This window comes from Nannobrachium achirus (genome assembly GCF_963921795.1).
Source record: "Nannobrachium achirus genome assembly, chromosome: 10".
NCBI classification, from domain to species: domain Eukaryota; kingdom Metazoa; phylum Chordata; class Actinopteri; order Myctophiformes; family Myctophidae; genus Nannobrachium; species Nannobrachium achirus.
Window position 1 is genome coordinate 19086097 of NC_137819.1, and position 19324 is coordinate 19105420.

A 19324-nucleotide genomic window follows, 5' to 3' on the forward strand; every position below is an offset into this window, starting at 1 on the left:
AAGGGGCCTTTTATCCGTGCCCTTTCCAAACCATTAATGCCGTTTTTACTATGGTGAAAGAAATGCAAATGCTCCCTTTCCATGTCATACTTGAAGGCAGCATTCAAGAGCATCGCCTTGTCCAACTTTTCCAGAATGCAGGATCTTATGTTGAAAGAATTGCATTGAAAGAAGTTCAGAGTGTTGTTGTTACGCACCGAAAATAGCAGACCTCCAAGCTCACAACAAGCTTGGAGGTCTGCTATTTTCGATATTTCCACCAAAAGGCCCTTTTAGAAGTTTTAGCCCCTGCCTCTCTAACATTCTCTGCACATCCTGTATGGGTCTATAAGTGAGTATACAGTATAGGGTCCAGGCTAGGTTCAATGAGTGAGTATACAGTATAGGGTCCAGGCTAGGTTCAATGAGTGAGTATACAGTATAGGGTCCAGGCTAGGTTCAATGACTGAGTATAGGGTCCATATACTGTATCTTAAAAAAAAGGCATACGGTCACTGTAAACCAGGTAAATAACTCACACGGCAGTTGTATTTGTTACATGGACACTGGTGGCAAATCTGGCAATTACAGTGATGAGCAGGTTTTGACGTCAATTAAATGCTTTTTGCTTTCCCTTGTGTCTGTAGTTATGGATTCAGCCTGATCTATGACGTGACCAATCGCTTCTCCTCTGAGTTCGAGTACAAACAGGTATATGGCTGCTTTCTCGCTTTATTAGTGTGGTTGCCCTAGCAACCACACTATAGTACTTGTCCAACTTTATTCTTTATATAGAAACCCCAGAGGTTTTGCCAGAGAACACTCGACCGGCTTCATCAGGAATCACGTGCCTGCATTTTGCTAATATAAGAGATACGGAAAATGCAAAAACGGCAACCCCACTTAGTCTATAATAAGGTGCCGGTGCTTCTGTAATGTTACAAATTGATCTATCCATAGATTCGGTTATTATTATTATTATTAATTATTCATATAGCCTATATATATTTTTTTTTTTTTCAAACAGCATGTGCTTTTTACCTTGTCTATCTCAAGTGGCATTTTCTTCTGCTTCTAATGAGTCAGCTTTTCAACTGAATTGTTATCTAGTATAGTTATTTAGATCACATTTATTTTTGGTATGTAATTAATTCTTCTTCTTTTGGGTGGAAACCTCATATGCCCAAAACTGTTGCTTTTCAGCATTCAAATTCAAAAGTAGCAAAAGTATCAGATCTACAAGCTCAAAGCGTGCCGTGTTTCGAGCTTGATCCGCAGGTTAAGTTATTAAGCTGTTACAATTCCAGACATGCAAACATGATCCTCTTTAATTACTTCAGTTTAGTTCAGTTTAATGACTAGTATTACGATTGTATTGGTTTTTATTTTCCAATGCATTTGTAGTTAAACTGTAAATATAACTAAATGCATGTGAAATTAAATAAAATTTTAACTTTTCAGGATTCCATTTCAAAAATAGCAAAAAAAAAAATCAGGATTCCAATTCCCAAATAATAGCAGATCTACAGGTTTTGAGCTTGTAGATCGGCTATTTTTGCTACTTTTTTGTGACATGACGAACATGAACAACAAAGTAGGGCATTCATTTAGGGAAAAAAGTTAAAATACGGAGGTTTCTGCCCGACCTTTGGAGGGAGTGTGGAAATATAATTGCCCTCTCCATCATCAGAGTTGCCCACCCCTCCTCCAGTTCATATAGCTTAATGAAATTAACTCATCAAGGCACCGCTCACTTCACACTGGGTGTGATTTTCTTCCCCATGCAGTTGCTTCAGTTTAAAGAGGCCCACGCGGATGGTGCAGCTACCTCGGCCCTGGAGGAGGCGCTAGAGAGGACTAAGGCGAACATTGACTGGGTGACCATGAACAAAGACCAGGTCCTCACATGGTTCACTGAGCAGGCTGCATAACTCATTCAATAATACAGTTTAACATATTCATATATTTTATATAATATTATATATTCAATTCATATTTTGTATAATCTATTGTATTTAAAGATGAAAACCAGCCGTTATATTTTATAATAATAATATCAATGTGACTTGTTTGAACTTGGACGCTTTTAAAGAAATGTATTTTTTAAATTCATATATTTTATATAATATTATATATTCAATTCATATTTTGTATAATCTATTTTATTTAAAGATGAAACCAGCCGCTATATTTTATAATAATAATATTAATGTGACTTGTTTTTGAACTTGGACGCTTTTAAAGAAATGCATTTTTTAAATGTAAAAGTATTTTATATGTATTAAAGTTTGATAATGTGTGTTGTCGTAATGTTGTCATTTGTTAACATCCAACCATGGTTCAAAAACTGACCAGCATCACAACAAACATCACGTTCAAAATCTGTCTGTGCATGGATGACATTATTTCTATAATCATCCATTTCAAATCAATCACTCAATGAAGTTCTCAAATTCCTCTCTCTATGCCTATAATATGCTAACCTCTGTGATTAGGTGTAACGATATAGTAGGCCTAACTGTTACTGCATCAGTATGCAAACAGCAAAATATAGTTTTGTTTGACTTTGTAACGGATCAAATCATTTTGCAGTGTAATCGGTATTGAATCATTTTTGCAATAATAATTGTATTGATACTAAGTACTTGTACACGTTGTATTCAGCAATTTTAAGAAAAGAATAGGATTTAAGATTGAATTACTTTTCCATCACTCATCACTACATTTGGTTAATCAATAAATGTATGTAGGCTAATCTGTGTTCACGTCAATGTGTACAGTATAATGTATATCTGCTTAATCAGTTGTAGGTCCAATGTTTCATCTCTCAACCATAGAGCTCCCCCTTGTGGTGAGTTATTGCCTGTTTCTTTTACAAGCGAGAAAATAAAATAAAAATCTATATGGGCACCCTTGATGCTCATGTACACACACACGCACACACAGAAAATGGAACAGAAGGACAGTGGTCATTTACACATTTATTGGTTTAATATTGAAGGTCTAAAATAGAATGCTGATTCTGGTGGTGGGCTTAATGTATTTGTTATTTTTGACAATTCTTTGGGGAAAGCTATTTGGCATTATTGTCACTAACGCCACAATAAGATATCTTCATCACGAGTTTGATGTTGAGGCATTTGGTTCAAAATGTGACATTAGACTTTCACCCACCTCCTTACACCAATGCCATGGTGCACCACGACCTCCTAAATAGTACAGAACATACTGTAGTCTTAACAATAAACTATATTAAAGTATGTAGGCCTACAACAAATCCCCAGACCAGTTGAACAACTTTTAAATTTCAGACTAGAAATAGAAACAAAGAATAGAAAAAATAACAGAATCAGACAAATAATTCACTCAGTATCCAAACGGTGTGAGCTATAAAAAAACAATCGGCTCTGAACTGAACCGGCAATCAGCAAGTGATATATCATTAATGAAGTGAAATATAAAAATGACCTATAAAATAAGGAATGGGCAGTGTATTTACAGTAGCATATAAGAATTGAGATACACAGTCAAATTAATATTTGGCATATTTCACGTCACTTGTGAACCAAGGCAAAGTCATTAAGGCACATTAGTAACAAATATAAAGTCTCAAGAGGACAAAAAGAATGAAGCAGATTCATTTATAAAGCTACAACCATGTGCTCTTGCGGTGCAACAACATCGCTGGCTTTGTTCGGACTGCAGGTAAATTCCATTTGTTTATCAAATCTGATATTGATGACCGATTGTCCAATAATTTGCAAGTGATCAGATCAGAATTATGCATTCCGACATTATCGACCTATTTGCATTGATAGCTGTGCTAACGATGTAAATAAGTAGGAGTGAGTAACACTTAAGTTACACTCCGTCGTACGAAGGGTCGCTCACCGGAAACAGTTCATCTAGAAGCTCACAATGCATTGCATCGCGTGTGTTCTGAGCTTGTAGATCAGCTATTTTCTCAACAAGACACATCTTTGGAAATAAGATTTGAATCGCATTTCAAACCACCTCGGAATGTGGCTCGTATCTAATTTGAAACGGTCAGTTTTCGCGTGTTATTTTTGCTCTTCGGACTTGATGAATCCAGTTGGATTCCAGTTGGCTAAGCACAGCAGCCATTCAGGTCAAACAGAGTAAGGGTTCTGATATTGTGCATGTTGGCCCACTGCTAACACTCTGCTGCATCAGTGGGTGCGTGTTGTTGTTCCGACACGCATTACTTCGACGTTGCATTCGTCGGACTCTCCCCATTACTCTGACACCAGTGGGGCTTCATGTGTGGTCATGGTTCCTTGAGGGGGTTCCAAATTGCCCCTTACGGGTGTATAACTCTGAGAATGTGCAAATGGAACCGAATGGACCCGTAATGGTCCATTTGGTTCCATCGGCACACTCTCAGAGTTATGGGGTCTTTGAAATTAAAATGTTTGAAAACCACTGTGCTACACTAAACGGAACAGAGCCTGCATTAGTACAATTAGAAAGTGAAGGGAAGTAATATGGCTGCTGTGCATAGTAAACAGGCCAACAAATGAAGATTAGTCTGCAGTGCGAGCGCAGCCTTTTACTGTAGTGACAGGTGTAGGCGGTTTCAGTTGAACTCTCGCTCAGGCAGGACGAGAGGAGCCACCAGGGTCCAGAGGTAGAGCGCCAGACCCAGCCAGCTGGACGAGATCTTCACCCACACCGCCGGCATGCTGCTCTTCATGGCGTGGTAGTCAGTCTCTGGCCTGGAGGGAGAGGACAAGTTAGCGTTAGCAGGGATAAAAGCAACAAAAAATAAATCTGATTTGTGAGACAGTGTGAAAGGGAGCCCCCTACAATAGCACAAAACCAGCGTTTCCCCCAAAACAGTGGGTCAGGACCCATGTGAATGAATTAAGAGGGGGGAGGGATACTTTTTAGGAAGTAGTGAAAATAGCAGATCTACAAGCGATACGTGTTGTAACTTGTAAGCTTGAAGATCGGCTGTTTTCACTAGTTTGGTTCCCGGGGAGCAAAATGAACCAGGTTAATTTGGTTAATTTGGTTCCATTTGAACACTGTCAGAGTTAAGGGGAGACTTTGAAATTTTGAAGTTTGAGAAACACTGGTCTAGGGGCAGTTGAAATTCATTTTTTCGGGGTATGACAGATTATTGATGGATTTTCATTTTATAGCATTTTCCACAAGTCAGCGATTAGACCCATCTCGTGTTAAAAAAGTGGATTTTCACAGTGGACAAGGAACCAGAGATTGACGTCATCGGAAAAGGGCCGGCCCTGTTTAACTGTTTTGAAGTGAAGCCACTTACTGGTACCAGTTGGTGAGCGTCATCATGATGTAGAGCGACGCCAGGCAGAGGCTGAAGTGGAAGAAGGAGTAGCTGTAGGTGACGCCGTCCTCCTCGTTGTCCACGGCGCGCCGGACCCCGTCCTCGTCCGCGGGGGCCTCGTAGTCGGCCGTCAGGCCCTGGACATCCTCCGTCTGCATCAGCTTGTTCACCTGGGAGTTGTTGGACGAGCGGATGCTGCAGAGTAGAGATGGGACGATAATAAGTTATTATCGTTTATAGAGAAAGAAAACACTCACAATAATCGGATCGTGGAGGTTTGAATTCATCCTGAAATTATCCTCCATCATGCAATGGGATCGATTCAGCTTTTATTTGCCGAGCTGCATATCCAGTACCACTTAAACCCTTTATTATAAACAGACCTGGAAATAATGTACTTGAAAAAGTAATGAGCTGGCGACGATATGCTATTTTGTTATTTTGTCAAATCTGCCCTGTGCAATTTCTGTTTACAAAGCCTAAAAGCCAAACAGAAATGTAATATTGTAGTATCTATTCCAGTGTTCAATGCCTAACTCTAACCCAAAATGTCATCATCTCGACAACCCTGATTGCGATGTCACGATGAATGACCATCGTATTGTTACCTCCACTAGTTCCTAGAGATACCGGCGTGTGGCATAGATCGTACAGAAGAAGTGTTTGACCCTATCCTGCCATAGAGCGTACAGAAGAAGTGTTTGATCCTATACCTGGCATAGAGCGTACAGAAGAAGAAGATGACCAATCCCACGATGCCTTGCGCGTCCCACCACTGGACGTCGCCGGGAGCGGTGGTCGGAGCTGGAGTGGCACTGGTACTGACCAGACTGAGCAGGCTGGGGTTACACTGACGATCTGGACACATACGCATGTTCATGACATAATTATTGGGATATAAATGAGGTATATTCAAATACAAATAACAGATGACCTTACAATAATTAACCAGAAATACAATCTCATGACTGAACCATTTTGTTAGGCCAAGTCCCAGACAGTCTGTGATTTGTGAAACAAGAGTTTCCTAAACAATTAACACAATATGTATAAGTACAATGATTACGTTGATATTCTCGCCAGTAAAATTTTAATGGCATCTCACATCTAAAGGCTGAAAATCTTGAAAAACCTTTATATAAAGTCTTTAAACATATTTTTTTAAATCTTATAGTGTAAGAGGGTAGTCTTTTAAAATTATTTCCAAAGTCTTGTCGTGTATGGGAGGCTTAAGACGCCTGAAAAAGCCGGCTGCACCGCGATGGATTGTCATGGACTTTACCACTGTGCCTTTAATCCATGCATTATATGAGCGCCATGTGACTCACTGGGGTTGTTGGACATGGCCGACCAGGTGATGTACATGGTGTAGGCCGAGATGAGGGACGCCTGGAGCAGACCAGAACTGGGCTGAGCTTCCTGTGTGCAGAGAGAATAATCCATCAATCACATACAGTATAATCAAATAATCTAATCTAGATGCATTATTTTAGTGATGTATCGTGCGGTATACACACAATTGATATAGCACTTTTCTGTGTACTCACAGTTGATTTACAAAACAGCAACAAAATAAAAACGACTTTATTTGGAAAAACTAGTTAAAAGATGAAAAGCTATAGAAGTAAAGGTAAAAAAGGTTGGATTAAACAAGGTAGGTCTTGGTTTTAAACTTGCCGAGTTTTTATAGTATTGTCGTTATTATCAACAATTATACTTTCTTTATTTTTTTATCTATTATTCAGAAGAGTAATCACTGAGAAGATACAGATAGAAGATACAGTGGCAGCAATGATTGAGGGGTTATGACGATGGTGTGTGTGTATGACCTGGACTTTGGGCAGGATGGAGACGATGGAGACGACGATGCAGAAGATGAGGTTGAGGCTGATGAAGACCTTGTGCTCCGTGCATCCCTCTGGCTGGGTGTAGAAGACGTAGAAGAGGACCATGGCACTGAAGGCCGCCGCGTAGAAGAGGAAGGTGGACGTCAGCAGAGCTGAAAAGAACCAACAAGAAGATTTCTTTGTTTAGTTTTTTTGTTTTTAACACAAATATTCTATTCTGGGGCTTCCCTGGCACAAACTTCTGCATAATCAGATAAAACTCCAGTTGTGCATGTCAGTACCTCGGTCAAGGCCACAAGCAGGAGTATACCTGGCATGCATGTCTTTTGGTGCTATGATAATGGCTACTGCAGTGCGTTAGGTAGTCTGACAACAGCTACTGCAGATATGCAATCCAAACATGCTTCGCCATAGTCTATAAAAACAGCTGGATGAAACATTTATTTCATATTTCCATCATTTTCTATGTCACTGTCTTTTTCTATGTCACCCATGTCACTGTCTACGTTCTTAACCACTTCAACCTAGTGTCAACAAGGTTAATGTGACAACAAACATAGTGTGTTTGTTGAGGGCCAAATGTGTGGACTAGGTATGGGACGATATGAAAATTTCATATCACGATTATTGTGACAAAAGAAATCGTGGTTTGCGATATTATCACGATAATCAAATCCATTATCCTGGGTGGAACATTTGCCAAAAGAATTTTGATAGAGAGTGAAAAAGAGTGAAAAAAAGACTGCATCAAGTACGTCGATTATAAGTACCTTTTACCAATTACAGTTTTATTAACTCTTTGAGTGCCCCCTTTTTCACCACTAGAGGGCCCCAATGACCAGAGAATTCTACTTAGACAGTGCTGGTATATGCACAAGCCCTGCAGCCATGACATGCCTGAACACTTTCCTTTGTGCATGTACAGGAAGAGGATGAAGTTAGCTTGAAGTTAGCTATTGGCTACCAAGCATTTTAGAAGATCTATTTTCTGCAATTTAGCCACGATTAAACCTTGCACACCTCATGCATGGGAAAAAAACAGAGAAGAATGATCTCTAAAAAATCCAATGCAATTGGAGTGGATTTGTGCAGTTTGTTCACAGCTTTCAAACAAAAAAATCCAATTGGAAATCCGTTCAGGCATTCTTGAGATAATAGCCATTATGTTTTACATGTTATGTAAACAAAAATGGCTGCCCTGTATGTTAGATGGGGTTGTATGGGGGTGGAACATGCAAAATCGCGATTTAAATCATGTTCACCAGATTTGATGGGGTCCAAAAAAAAAATTCAATTTTTTTTTTTTTTAAAGCCGAACTAGTTCGGGATCGTCACTCTGCGATACGATAATAAAGCCGAACTAGTTCGGGATTGGCACTCAATGAGTTAAGTGGTACCGGATATGCAGCTCGGCAAATAAAAGGTGAACTGATACCAGTGCATGACAGAGGACGATACCACAATAAATTAAATCTCCACGATACGATTATCGATGTCCACACCATCCCTTGTTTGGACATGGCCACCATGTGGTCTACCTGCAAACCAGCACTTGGAGTTGCCTTCCTCGGCCTTCTCCAGCCAGGACTGGTTCCAGGAGTGAGCGAAGTCCACCAGCAGGATGAGCTGGATGATGATGAAGATGAAGGAGCCAATGGCACCAAAGTAGTACCACACTGTAGTGAAGGTTCCATCAGGGATGAAGAAGGCTCCCACCATGATGCCCACCAGGATGAGAAGCTTGAAGAACCAGAACCTGAGTGACAACACAGAGACAAATATATTACTCCTTGTCTTAAAACAACCACTGTGAGAAAAGAGGTTTTCAGCTGGTGGTCCGTGGACCATTGGTAGTGGGTGAAAGCATTGCACATGGTCCCCGACCATGTACTTACTAATGCAGGGGGGTCCGTCATGTTTTACTTTTATTCTAGTTTTAGTAATAATTTATAGCGGGGGTCTTCAACGGGGGGTCCGGGACCCCTGGGGGGTCCTTCAAATCTTTGTGTGATAGAATGAACCACTTGAACCCTAACGTCCATATTCTGAGAACTTTGGCCAAAAATAGATGATCTGTGAGCTTGTAGATTGGCTATTTTCGACAAAGAGGTTTGGTGTAGAGGGGAAAAAAGAGCACACTAAGTACAGAGTGAAAGGTCAAGTGTATTAAGTATTGACGGTTCAAGTGGTTAAATATCTGATAACACAAATTGACATGAATCCAAAATACACTGACGATTGTGCTGTCAAACGATGAAACTATATGGAATCTGGGGGTCCCTGCTTCATCTCTCTCTCAGCTAAGGAGTCCTTGGCCTGAAAACGTTGAAGACCCCCGTTTTATAGGATTTGAATCGACTAAATCTACAGTTGATTTAGTCGACCAAACTTTACATTGGTGGACCTTGATGGCGTTGTAATGCCTGATTCATACTTAATATGACATTTTAGCATAGTTTTTATATGTAGATGAAATTGTCTGTATATTTAGTCATAGCTTTAGTCATCATTGATTTGTTTTTTATTCAGTTTTTGTCTATGAACATTGTTCGCCATGGATTTAGTTGATAACATTTACACTGTCTAAGCCCAATTTAAGTCAGTTCACAATCAGTGGGAAACCCTCCCTGCATGACCAGAAGAGGGCAGCATTGTTTACTTTAAGCCCCTTTTCGACTGCAGTTTTAGCACCACACCACACCACACTACACCACACCACACCACATAAAAATATCTACATTTTCCATTACACAAAAGTACCCCTATCGGTAAGAAACAAATTGACCCTTTTAACTGTGATTATAATACATAATAAATTTGTATTACAACTATCCTAATTATAATGGATTATAACTGTGATTATAATACATTATAAAGTATTAATGTATTACTATGATAATTATAATATACTATAATAGATTATAATAGTGGTTATAACACAATAGAATCTATTATCATGGATTACAACTATATCCTGGTGGTCTAAATGAAAACCCAGTGAGTGATCAGTCAAAATGAGGTGTTTGGCCCTGCTTGGCCTAGCTCAGACCTACTCTAGAGTGGATACTTTTTAGTACCCCGTTTAGTAGCAGTTTCACACCACTCTACCCAGGACCTTGTAGTGGAAAACCTCACACAAGTGGGCGGTGTGGTGTGGAGTGGTGTGGAGTTGGGCCTGTGGAAAAGGGGCTTTAGAGCAGTGGTTCTCAAACATGTCTGGCTCAGGCCAGGGCACCTCTCTGTAAACAACCTTTTCATCCATGGCACGCCTGAATTACATTCACTTGTAGCATCTTACATTTAAGTCATGTTACGGTACGTACTTAATATCTACATCTTTCCCCAATATGTAAATCTTTCCCCCCACGAGGAAAACTTGAGAAAACTACCCATTTCCATGAGGACAGATTGAAAATAACTATACTTTTTGAGCGGTGGTCACACCGTCTCCATAGCGTGGCCGTGTGTGTATCCGTCCGTGTGTGTGTGTCTGTCTGTCTGTCTGTCTGTAGCCTGAAGTACCTTTTTTGACCACACATGTTAAGGGAGGGGCGCTGTTGTTCAGGCCACTGAGGGCACACTCACACTCACACACACACACACACACACACACACACACACACACACACACACACACACACACACACACACAGCCTCCACCGCTCAGTTCACACGAGTGTGATTTTTTTTTACCATTTGCCCAAAAATAGCCGATCTACAGGACACGTTGTGAACCTGTAGATCTGCTATTTTTGTCAAAGAGATTTGGTGTAGAGTAGACTGAAAAAGAGCGCAACTCAGGTCCGATTTTACAAAGTCAAATAGTATTTTGAGGCACCCCTGGACTTGCGTCACGGCACCCATTTTGAGAAACCCTGCCCTAGAGAGAGATGGTGTGTGTTCGTAGGCCTGTCACAATTATCACATAATTGTCTAATCGCAATTATTTGAGATAATCGCATACAATCGTCATAATCGTTTCCATGTTGAAAAAATGTCAGACATTTTCAAATATAAAAATATTAGAAATAGTTGATCAACAAGCTTGCGTCGTCAACTTAAATTTGTAATCGTGACAGCACAGTGTGTGTTTGTACCCGTTCTGTATGGCGGCTCGGGGGTCCTTGCTGCTGCGGACGCGGATCATGATGATGGAGAACAGGAAGAAGAAGCAGGTCATGGCGAAGCAGACGCGGTACACCGACTTGTAGCCCACCACCACGTCACAGTTCACATGGTTCTCCATGCCGGGGACCAGGTGGGTGCCCCCCACACAGAACCCTGGAATCTGGTGGGATGGAAAACACAGGCATTATAGGACCAGGTACGAGCACAAACATGCCTGGTACCAGGTGGGTGCAACCAACTAGGGATGAGACAATATTAAAATGTCATGTCACGATTATTGTTGATTTACGATATTATCACAATAATCAAAATATCCCAAACATCCATTATCCTGGGGCGGAACATTTGCCAAAAAAATATCCGATCTACAGACACACAAGAGTGTGGAGAAAAAAAAATACTGTATCAAGTACATCATTTCCAGTTCCGTTTAACCAATTATAGAGGATTTACATTTTTTAATGGTACCGAGGTGAATTGATCCCAGTGAATGACGGAAGATAATTTCACAATAAATGTTAATGTCCACGATACGATTATTGTGTCTTTTTACCTTCTTCAGCTGTGTCTCCATGATGATACACAGACAGTACAGCAGGGTTCCCCAATAGGGTGCTACTGTCTGGCCCCCACCAACCCCAGTAATAATGGTGGTATAAGAGCAGCAACAACACTAGTATATCGTCATTTTGTATTTATCATCTAAAAAAATGTACTAAACTAGTGAAAACAGCAGATTTACAAGCACACAACGCCTCGCACCTGTGTGCTTGTAGATCGGCTGTTTTCACTAGTTTTGTGCAACAGTCTTGTATGATGAAGCAGGGCTTTGCTTTACCAAAAGACGTAGACATTTGAAACTTGGAGATACAAGGTTTCTGCCCGACAACGACAATATCTGAACTGTCGTTGGAGTAGCGGGAACACCACCGTCGCCCCCCTGCAATGTTACTTGTGGCCCTCAGCTTGGTATCCTAGACATAATTCTGACCTTGGGGAAAACTATTTGGGGAACCCTGCAGTACAGACAGACAGACAGACAGACAGACAGACAGACAGACAGGCCTACCTTCTTCAGCTGTGTCTCCAATGCCTGATAGGATCATGATGACATACAGACAGACGTACCTTCTTCAGCTGTGTCTCCATGCCCGGGAGGATCATGATGACAGACAGGAAGGTGCCCAGCAGCAGCAGGAAGGAGAAGGCCAGGCGGGTGATGGTGGAGCTGAAGGACGCGGGGCAGCATGAGGACAGCAGACACTGTGCTGAGCCACACAGACATGAGGCCTGCAGGACACACAGAGACAGACATGAGGAGGACAGCAGACAGGGATGTGCTGGCCATTGGGAAAAGCGGGACAACTCCCGAACTCCCGAACGGCCGCTTCATTCCCGGTCGGTCCAGGCCGGCCATTAGGAAAAGAATTAAACTGTTTGCACAAAAGTAAAAATTAAACTGTTTGCACAAAAGTAGTGAAAACAGCACATCTGCGGTGCGAGGCGTTGTGTGCTTGTAGATCGGCTGTTTTCACTAGTTTAAATCATTTTTAAAATGATAAATACAAAACAAACGGCTTTGGACATACAAAGTTTCCACCCGACAACGACAAAATATAACTCATGTACAGTACTTGGCCCACTGGCTTGTCACTTGTCATGATCTGAAATGGCAAATCTTTGAGTAGCAGCAGCGCTATAGGGGGCGCAATGAGGGCCTCTCCAACTCTTTTTCCCGGGCTGAATCAGGGGCCCAGCATGTCCCTGACAGCAGACACTGTGCTGAGCCACACAGACATGAGGCCTGCAGGACACACAGACAGACAGACAGCCCTGTCACAACTATTCAGTACATAATAGGGATGGGAAGATATGAAGATTTCATATCACGATTATTGTGACAAAAGAAATCACGATTTACGATATTATCGCCATCACCATTCCACAGCGAACATCAGCCGAAAATATCAGATCTGTCCACTATTTCCACTATTATCTTCATTTTATTTTATTTTGTTGAACGTAAAACAATTATTGAATGTGTCGGGCTGTTCTTTATACATTTATGTTATTTGTCGAATGTGCGCTGTGTGGAACTTGGGTTTGCAAAGCCCAGAAGCCAAACAGACATTTTTATTTATACGTTCCAATGTTCAATGGACAAAAAACACAATTCAATCCTTAAAAAGAGCACTTCCCCCATGTTCAACCATATTCATATAATTGGTCCTCACTAATGCTGATTATAAGATGACACCATATCTGATTGTCAACTCACTGTGTGAACATAGGAGGACTGTGCATTGTTCAGAAAACTGACTACCAGTGACTCCACACCATCACCCGGCAAGCAGTTTTTTTGAAGTTTCAAAACTCCAGATTTGTCATAATGTTAAGAACAATGGCTTCGTTACACCACTGTAGTGTATACTATAGTAGGATTTGTCTTTTAAGAGAAACCTTTCATCATGCAAGGATTTCCAGGAAGATGCTATGGTTTCTATTCCTTTGAAATCCCCACTGATGATATCACTGGTAGGCAGGTTTGTGAACTGTCCCCAGCCCACCAATGAGACGTAGGATGAGTAGACAGAAATGGTGTCATCTTATAAGGAGCATTAGTAAGAACCAAATATACAGAGTTGAGGTTAAAATGGGTGAAGTGCTCCTTTAACTCTTATACTGCTTTGAACGTTCCCGTTCGCCCCATTTTTGACGGCCCGATAATGCCAATTGTACGTTCTTTGGCTCGTTCTTTTGTACCTTGGTTTGATGTCTGTAACCTGTTGAGGTGTCGCGCGGGTGTCTACCGTTGAAACAGCTCCCATAAAAGTACTCTTAAAATCCAACTGGACGTTAACATCAATGGAGTCACAACACTGTTCCATGTGTTTTTCTCTGGATCTATTGCTCTGTAGCGACTCATCAGCCTTGAACAGCCTTGACAAGCAAGCGTCGAGCTGAGACCATTTTCACATTAATTCTTGCATGAGGCTGCCCCCTACTGCTGGTAGAGCCACGGCACACTCTTTAAGAGAACATTTAAAAAAAAATAATAATACACGTTTGTCTATATCATCGCAAAGGTAAGGTGCTTTTGCTGGCACAAAACCCAATAATAAATAACAACATCTGGCAGAATAAGAGTTAAGATTCAAGGCAGCGTTCATTTGGAAGGGAGACGGGGCATAAATGATGCCTGCACAGTACGCGCACGCCGCACGCACACACACACACACACACACACACACACACACACACACACACACACACACACACACACACACACACACACACACACACACACACACACACACACACACACACACACACACACACACACACACACACACACACACACACACACACACACACACACAGGTTTGAAATTAACATACTTGTGAGGACAACAACATGTTAGGACTGCGACAAAATGTATGTCATTTTCACAATTGTTTTCACAAACCGTAATAGCAGCTAGCAGCAGATCAGCTATTTCTCGGTCTACGACACCAGCATGCAACTAAGTGTAAATCAGGCATAACTCCATCTCTGATCCTTAAACCTAACGTATAAATATCTGATCCTAAACCTTACCTAGCCCCTAACCTGAAGTTCCTGAACCTTTTCATGATTTTAAACATTTCTCTAAAAATGCGTTTTCAACCATAAAAAACAACTATTTTCTTGTGAGGAATGGTCGACTCTACAGACTCCTCACATCATCTATTTCTCACGCAGTATACTGTACATTTGGTCCACAGAAATATAGTAGGACTAACACACACACACACACGCACAGACACACACAGACACACACAGACACACAGTCACGCACACGGAGGGCATTACGATTTAGGAGGACAGCCCAGGACAGGACAGTGACTCACGCTGTTGTTAGACTGATGGATAGCCCTCTGGGATGGATGTGTGTGTGTGTGTGTGTGTGTGTGTGTGTGTGTGTGTGTGTGTGTGTGTGTGTGTGTGTGTGTGTGTGTGTGTGTGTGTGTGTGTGTGTGTGTGTGTGTGTGTGTGTGTGTGTGTGTGTGTGTGCGGGCACTGACTGTGCATTCATGTTGTTGCTGTCAGGCAGAAGCTTTCCATCTGCATCAGTGTTCCATTTTGACAGCATATTTAGATGGAAGTTTTATTCTAAGTCGAATTAAATTCTATTTAGTTTTGTTTATTTTGACAGGCCGTGATGGCGTCCAATGCCCGATTTTATACTTAGACCTGTGCCGGAAAAATAATAGTCGATCCACAAGCGGTGTGAGCCTGTAGATCGGCTAGATCGGAGTGTGACGCTCGCGCGCAGACCGAGCATAAAGTGGGACTCGTCTTGCAAAAAGATTGATCTCTTCTCCACTAGTCCCTCCCTAACATTCTTTTTTTTTTTTGTTGATGAAATTGTTAATATATTTATTAATCATAGCTTAGTTTTTATTTAGTTTTCATCTGTGAAAAGCTTGTGAGCACATTGGATCCATTGGAACACAGGCTCATTATACCCATTTACCTGAAAAGCTACGTTATCTTGGGTCATACAAGGTTTCCACCCGACAGCGAAGATATGCACAACGCAGCGTGTATACTGTTGTCATGACAACCTTGTCTCCTCTCCTCTCTGTATCCTTCTAGACAAACATCAACTATTGATGATGTACTGTACTGACACATCAACCTTGAACTGATGCTGAGCTCATGGAACATCTCTCTCTCTCTCTCTCTCTCTCTCTCTCCTCTCTCTCTCTCTCTCTCTCTCCTCTCTCTCTCTCTCTCTCTCTCTCTCTGTTGGGAATAGTGTCTCTCTCTCATCCTCTTAGGGATAGCTCTCTCTCTCTCCCTCTCTCTCTCTTTGCTGTAAACAAGGCCTTTCTCGTCTCTCCTTCCCACTCTCTTTCTGTCAATCTGTGTTGGAAATAGTATCGCTCTCTTCCTAGTATTGTAAACAGGGTCTATCTCTCTCTCTCTCTCTTACCCTGTGTTCTGAATAGTCTCTCTCTCCCTTTCTCTCTCTCTTTCCCTCTCATTGTATTGTGAATAGGATCATAATAACACCACAGGGTAACTGCATGCATGGTAAACATGAACGCAGGCAGGCCTTAACAAGGAGTAGTTACGCCACAGAAAATGACTTATTTTCGATCAATTACACACCCCATGAAGTCTTGAATTCATGGAGATGTCATATTCCTGAGACAATAATTTGATGACCAGGTATAAACACTACAATGACAGTGACAGTCACCAGTAGACTACTCAAAGAGTCTCTGGTCTGAGACTCCGGTCATCGATTTTAATTTGCAAAGATCTACTATATCGATATGCAAAGAGCAAAATATTTTACCGTTTGGCCTTGTATCGTATCGTTTTTCAATGCAAATAATCGGTATCAAATAGTTTTACAATGCAAATAAACGATTATAGATAAGTGGGGCCTACTTGTGCCTTGTATTTAGCAATTTTAAGAAGAAAACCTTTACTTTTCTATTCCATATAGCTACTCTTGGTCTATCAATAAATGTGTGTAATCTCTGTGTTCATGCTGGTGCTGGTTTGTCCATGTGTTGAAAAATAATGTCCATGTATTTGCTAGAGAATCACAGTGTGTTTAGTTAATTATATCCATAATAATAACTTTTTCCCGTAAAAACTGCACTATTGACACTGTGACACGCTTCACACATATTAGAATATCTTTGCTAAATAGTTACTATATCGGCCATGAATGAACCTTTATCATCCAGGTATCATATTGTCAACAATGTATTGTGGTGAGTATCATATCACTAGTATTAATGTATCACCAGTAAGACTCCCTAATCGGGAGATAAGCGACCGTAGGTCACTTATCTCCACAAATAGGGCAAAAATGTGTTTTTCCAAAATCTTCCTGAGCCATGTTGATGACATGAGTGTAGACATACTGTGTAGTGATTTTCGTGATTTTAGGGCAACATCTGTAGGAGCAGTGTCCAAAAATGTGTTTTTAAAAATCGGCCTGAAGGTGGCGCTATATGGGACAGATTCATGTTGATGGGATGAGTGTAGACATATTGTGTAGCAATTTGCGTGATTTTAGGGCCAAAACTGTAGGAGTAGTGGGCAAAAATGTGTTGTGAAAATCGGCCTGAAGGTGGCGCTAGAAGAGGGCCATGTGAGAAATGAGGGTTGGGGTCTCCGCGTTGCCTTGGCGGACGAATAGGTACCGGCCGCGGCTCTCCCGGACGCTCCTAGGCCGAGTTACGGCATTTTATGTGAGCTGCAGTGGAGGGGGTCCTCCACTGGGGGCGTCACCACTTTTGCATCCGTTCTGGAGCACCAGGAGTGGGTGGTCCCCAGGAATTCCCCGTGAGCAGCCCCGTTGGGGTGGTCATTTGGTAATTTTTGCACATGTGCTCATTTTTTACACTTGGGGGTCCCTGGAGCTCCGGGGGTCCTTGGAGGTTGTAGTTTGGCAAGTAAGGAGTGTGTGGGCAAAATCTGGCATGGATCGGGGCAACGGTTGCGGAGATATGAGCAGGGCAAAAGTGTGACGTGTGAGGTGTGACGGACGGACTGACTGACTGACGCACGGACACCTGGTGGAGCTTTCTGTAGTAAGTGCGACCTACGGTCGCAATTACACCACTGTAGTGTATAGTGTAGGATTTGTCTTTTAAGGGAAACCTTTATTATTATGATTCACTGGCATTCTGGCATTGCTTGACTGATTGATTGATTGATTGATTGATTGATTGATTGAAGAATGTAGATGTTTGAATAGGAAAAAGTACAGTACAAATCACTGTTACAAGGTCAACTAAAAAGGAGATCCTAGTAAGCTTTACGGCTTATTTACACAGGAACCACTCATAGAACATTGAAAGACAGACGGATAGAACAGAGTACTTTGCACAGGATAACTTCAATTACAAAAGCAGAAAAAAATAAGGGGAAAGAATACAAATAAACAAATACATAGACATTTTACTTCACCAGATATGGACAGTCACACCATGACAGTCATGGTGTCACATGACAATCACTTATTTAGCCTATTTCAACACTGTTCTATCGCTGTATGAGTTCTCTCGCTCCTGAACATGTTTTCTGTTTACTATAAAAGATCTGAAACCACTCTTGACAATAGCAATGGTTACTATTAAAAGAAAGTAGAGCTATTTAACACTTATTATAACAAAAATAAAATCACTTTACAGCACCTTTAACTATCTGGGGAGAACATAACAGCAGCTAGAACACAGTTGCGTGAAAACCCCGGAAATCAAGTTTTTCAAAGCGTTTCTTTTTTTAGACATTAAAACATTCCGAAATAACTGCAACTGAAAGTGTCAATAAAACATTGATCAATCCACAGTGTCAATACGGTAAAGTGACGATGTGGAAGTCAGATAATCGATCAACAAATCGACCATATTAGTGTTTTATGTTCGCCCTCGCGGATCTAAACAAACCAACGGACGTGAATGTAGGTCGTTTTGTTTTGACATTTGTATTTACTTATTTTGTGTTAAATTACTTAATAAAACTTGTACTCACACAGCTGACGAGTGAACACACCAATCCCATGGTGTTTATAACTTCCTGCTTTTAGAAGAAATGTGTTTTTAATCCAAAACTCTTAAGTTTTGTTGTGTGAAGAAGTTAGTAGGAAATCCAATGACGACGCACTTCTGGAAGGAAGCAACTTACTGCAGGGTGTGTGTTTGAAGATAGGAAACAGCTTCTGGTGTAACGTCATGACGTCATTGTTCTATACCTACACTGATTGGTTCCCAAACTTAAGGACCAGGCAGTGGTGTGGAAAAAAGTCAGCAAGCATCAAATGATTTACTTGAGTAAAATCATTACTGCAGTGTACTCTTTTACAAGTAAAAGTCAGGAATTTACATTTGTAAAGGTATCGGTATCAAAATGTACTAAAAGTAGCCTACCAAAAGTAAAAGTAGGGCACAATGTTCCACTTCAAGTCCCCCAATAGCCTACTATTCCAGAATTCAAAATTGACTTGAGCAAAAGTACAAAAGTAGGTCTATTGGTATCAAAA

The 19324-nt window shown here is 41.1% G+C and overlaps 2 protein-coding genes across 2 annotated transcripts in view; one reads left to right on the top strand and one right to left on the bottom strand.

Annotated features, from left to right (window-relative positions):
* The window catches only part of LOC308293415 (aminopeptidase Ey-like), a 52937-nt gene extending 50876 nt beyond the window's left edge, over positions 1 to 2061 (top strand). Inside the window, exons 19-20 of the mRNA XM_080735925.1 lie at positions 627 to 690; positions 1767 to 2061. Of these exons, the coding sequence (XP_080592051.1) occupies positions 627 to 690; positions 1767 to 1910 (208 nt within the window). The 3' untranslated portion in view covers positions 1911 to 2061. The remainder of the gene's footprint in view (positions 1 to 626; positions 691 to 1766) is intronic.
* An 879-nt stretch (positions 2062 to 2940) lies between these two features.
* LOC308293417 (serine incorporator 1-like) lies at positions 2941 to 18951 on the bottom strand. Its single transcript, XM_080735933.1, has 9 exons — positions 18817 to 18951; positions 12403 to 12564; positions 11244 to 11434; positions 8685 to 8902; positions 7129 to 7298; positions 6628 to 6718; positions 6013 to 6157; positions 5279 to 5494; positions 2941 to 4715 (listed from the first exon to the last, which is right to left on the bottom strand). The coding sequence occupies exons 1-9, from the start codon at positions 18844 to 18846 to the stop codon at positions 4577 to 4579; spliced, it is 1362 nt and encodes a 453-aa protein (XP_080592059.1). The 5' UTR covers positions 18847 to 18951; the 3' UTR covers positions 2941 to 4576.
* Positions 18952 to 19324: the final 373 nt, after the last annotated feature.

Excerpts from the sequence above, each read along its gene's own strand:
- LOC308293417 (XM_080735933.1), bottom strand. The coding sequence starts at position 18,846 with ATGGGATTGGTGTGTTCACTCGTCAGCTGT. Across the intron at positions 8,903-11,243 it reads CGAGCCGCCATACAGAACGG|GTTCTGGTTCTTCAAGCTTC; the intron begins GTACAAACACAC and ends GTTGTCACTCAG. Across the intron at positions 6,158-6,627 it reads GGCCATGTCCAACAACCCCA|ATCGTCAGTGTAACCCCAGC; the intron begins GTGAGTCACATG and ends GTATGTGTCCAG.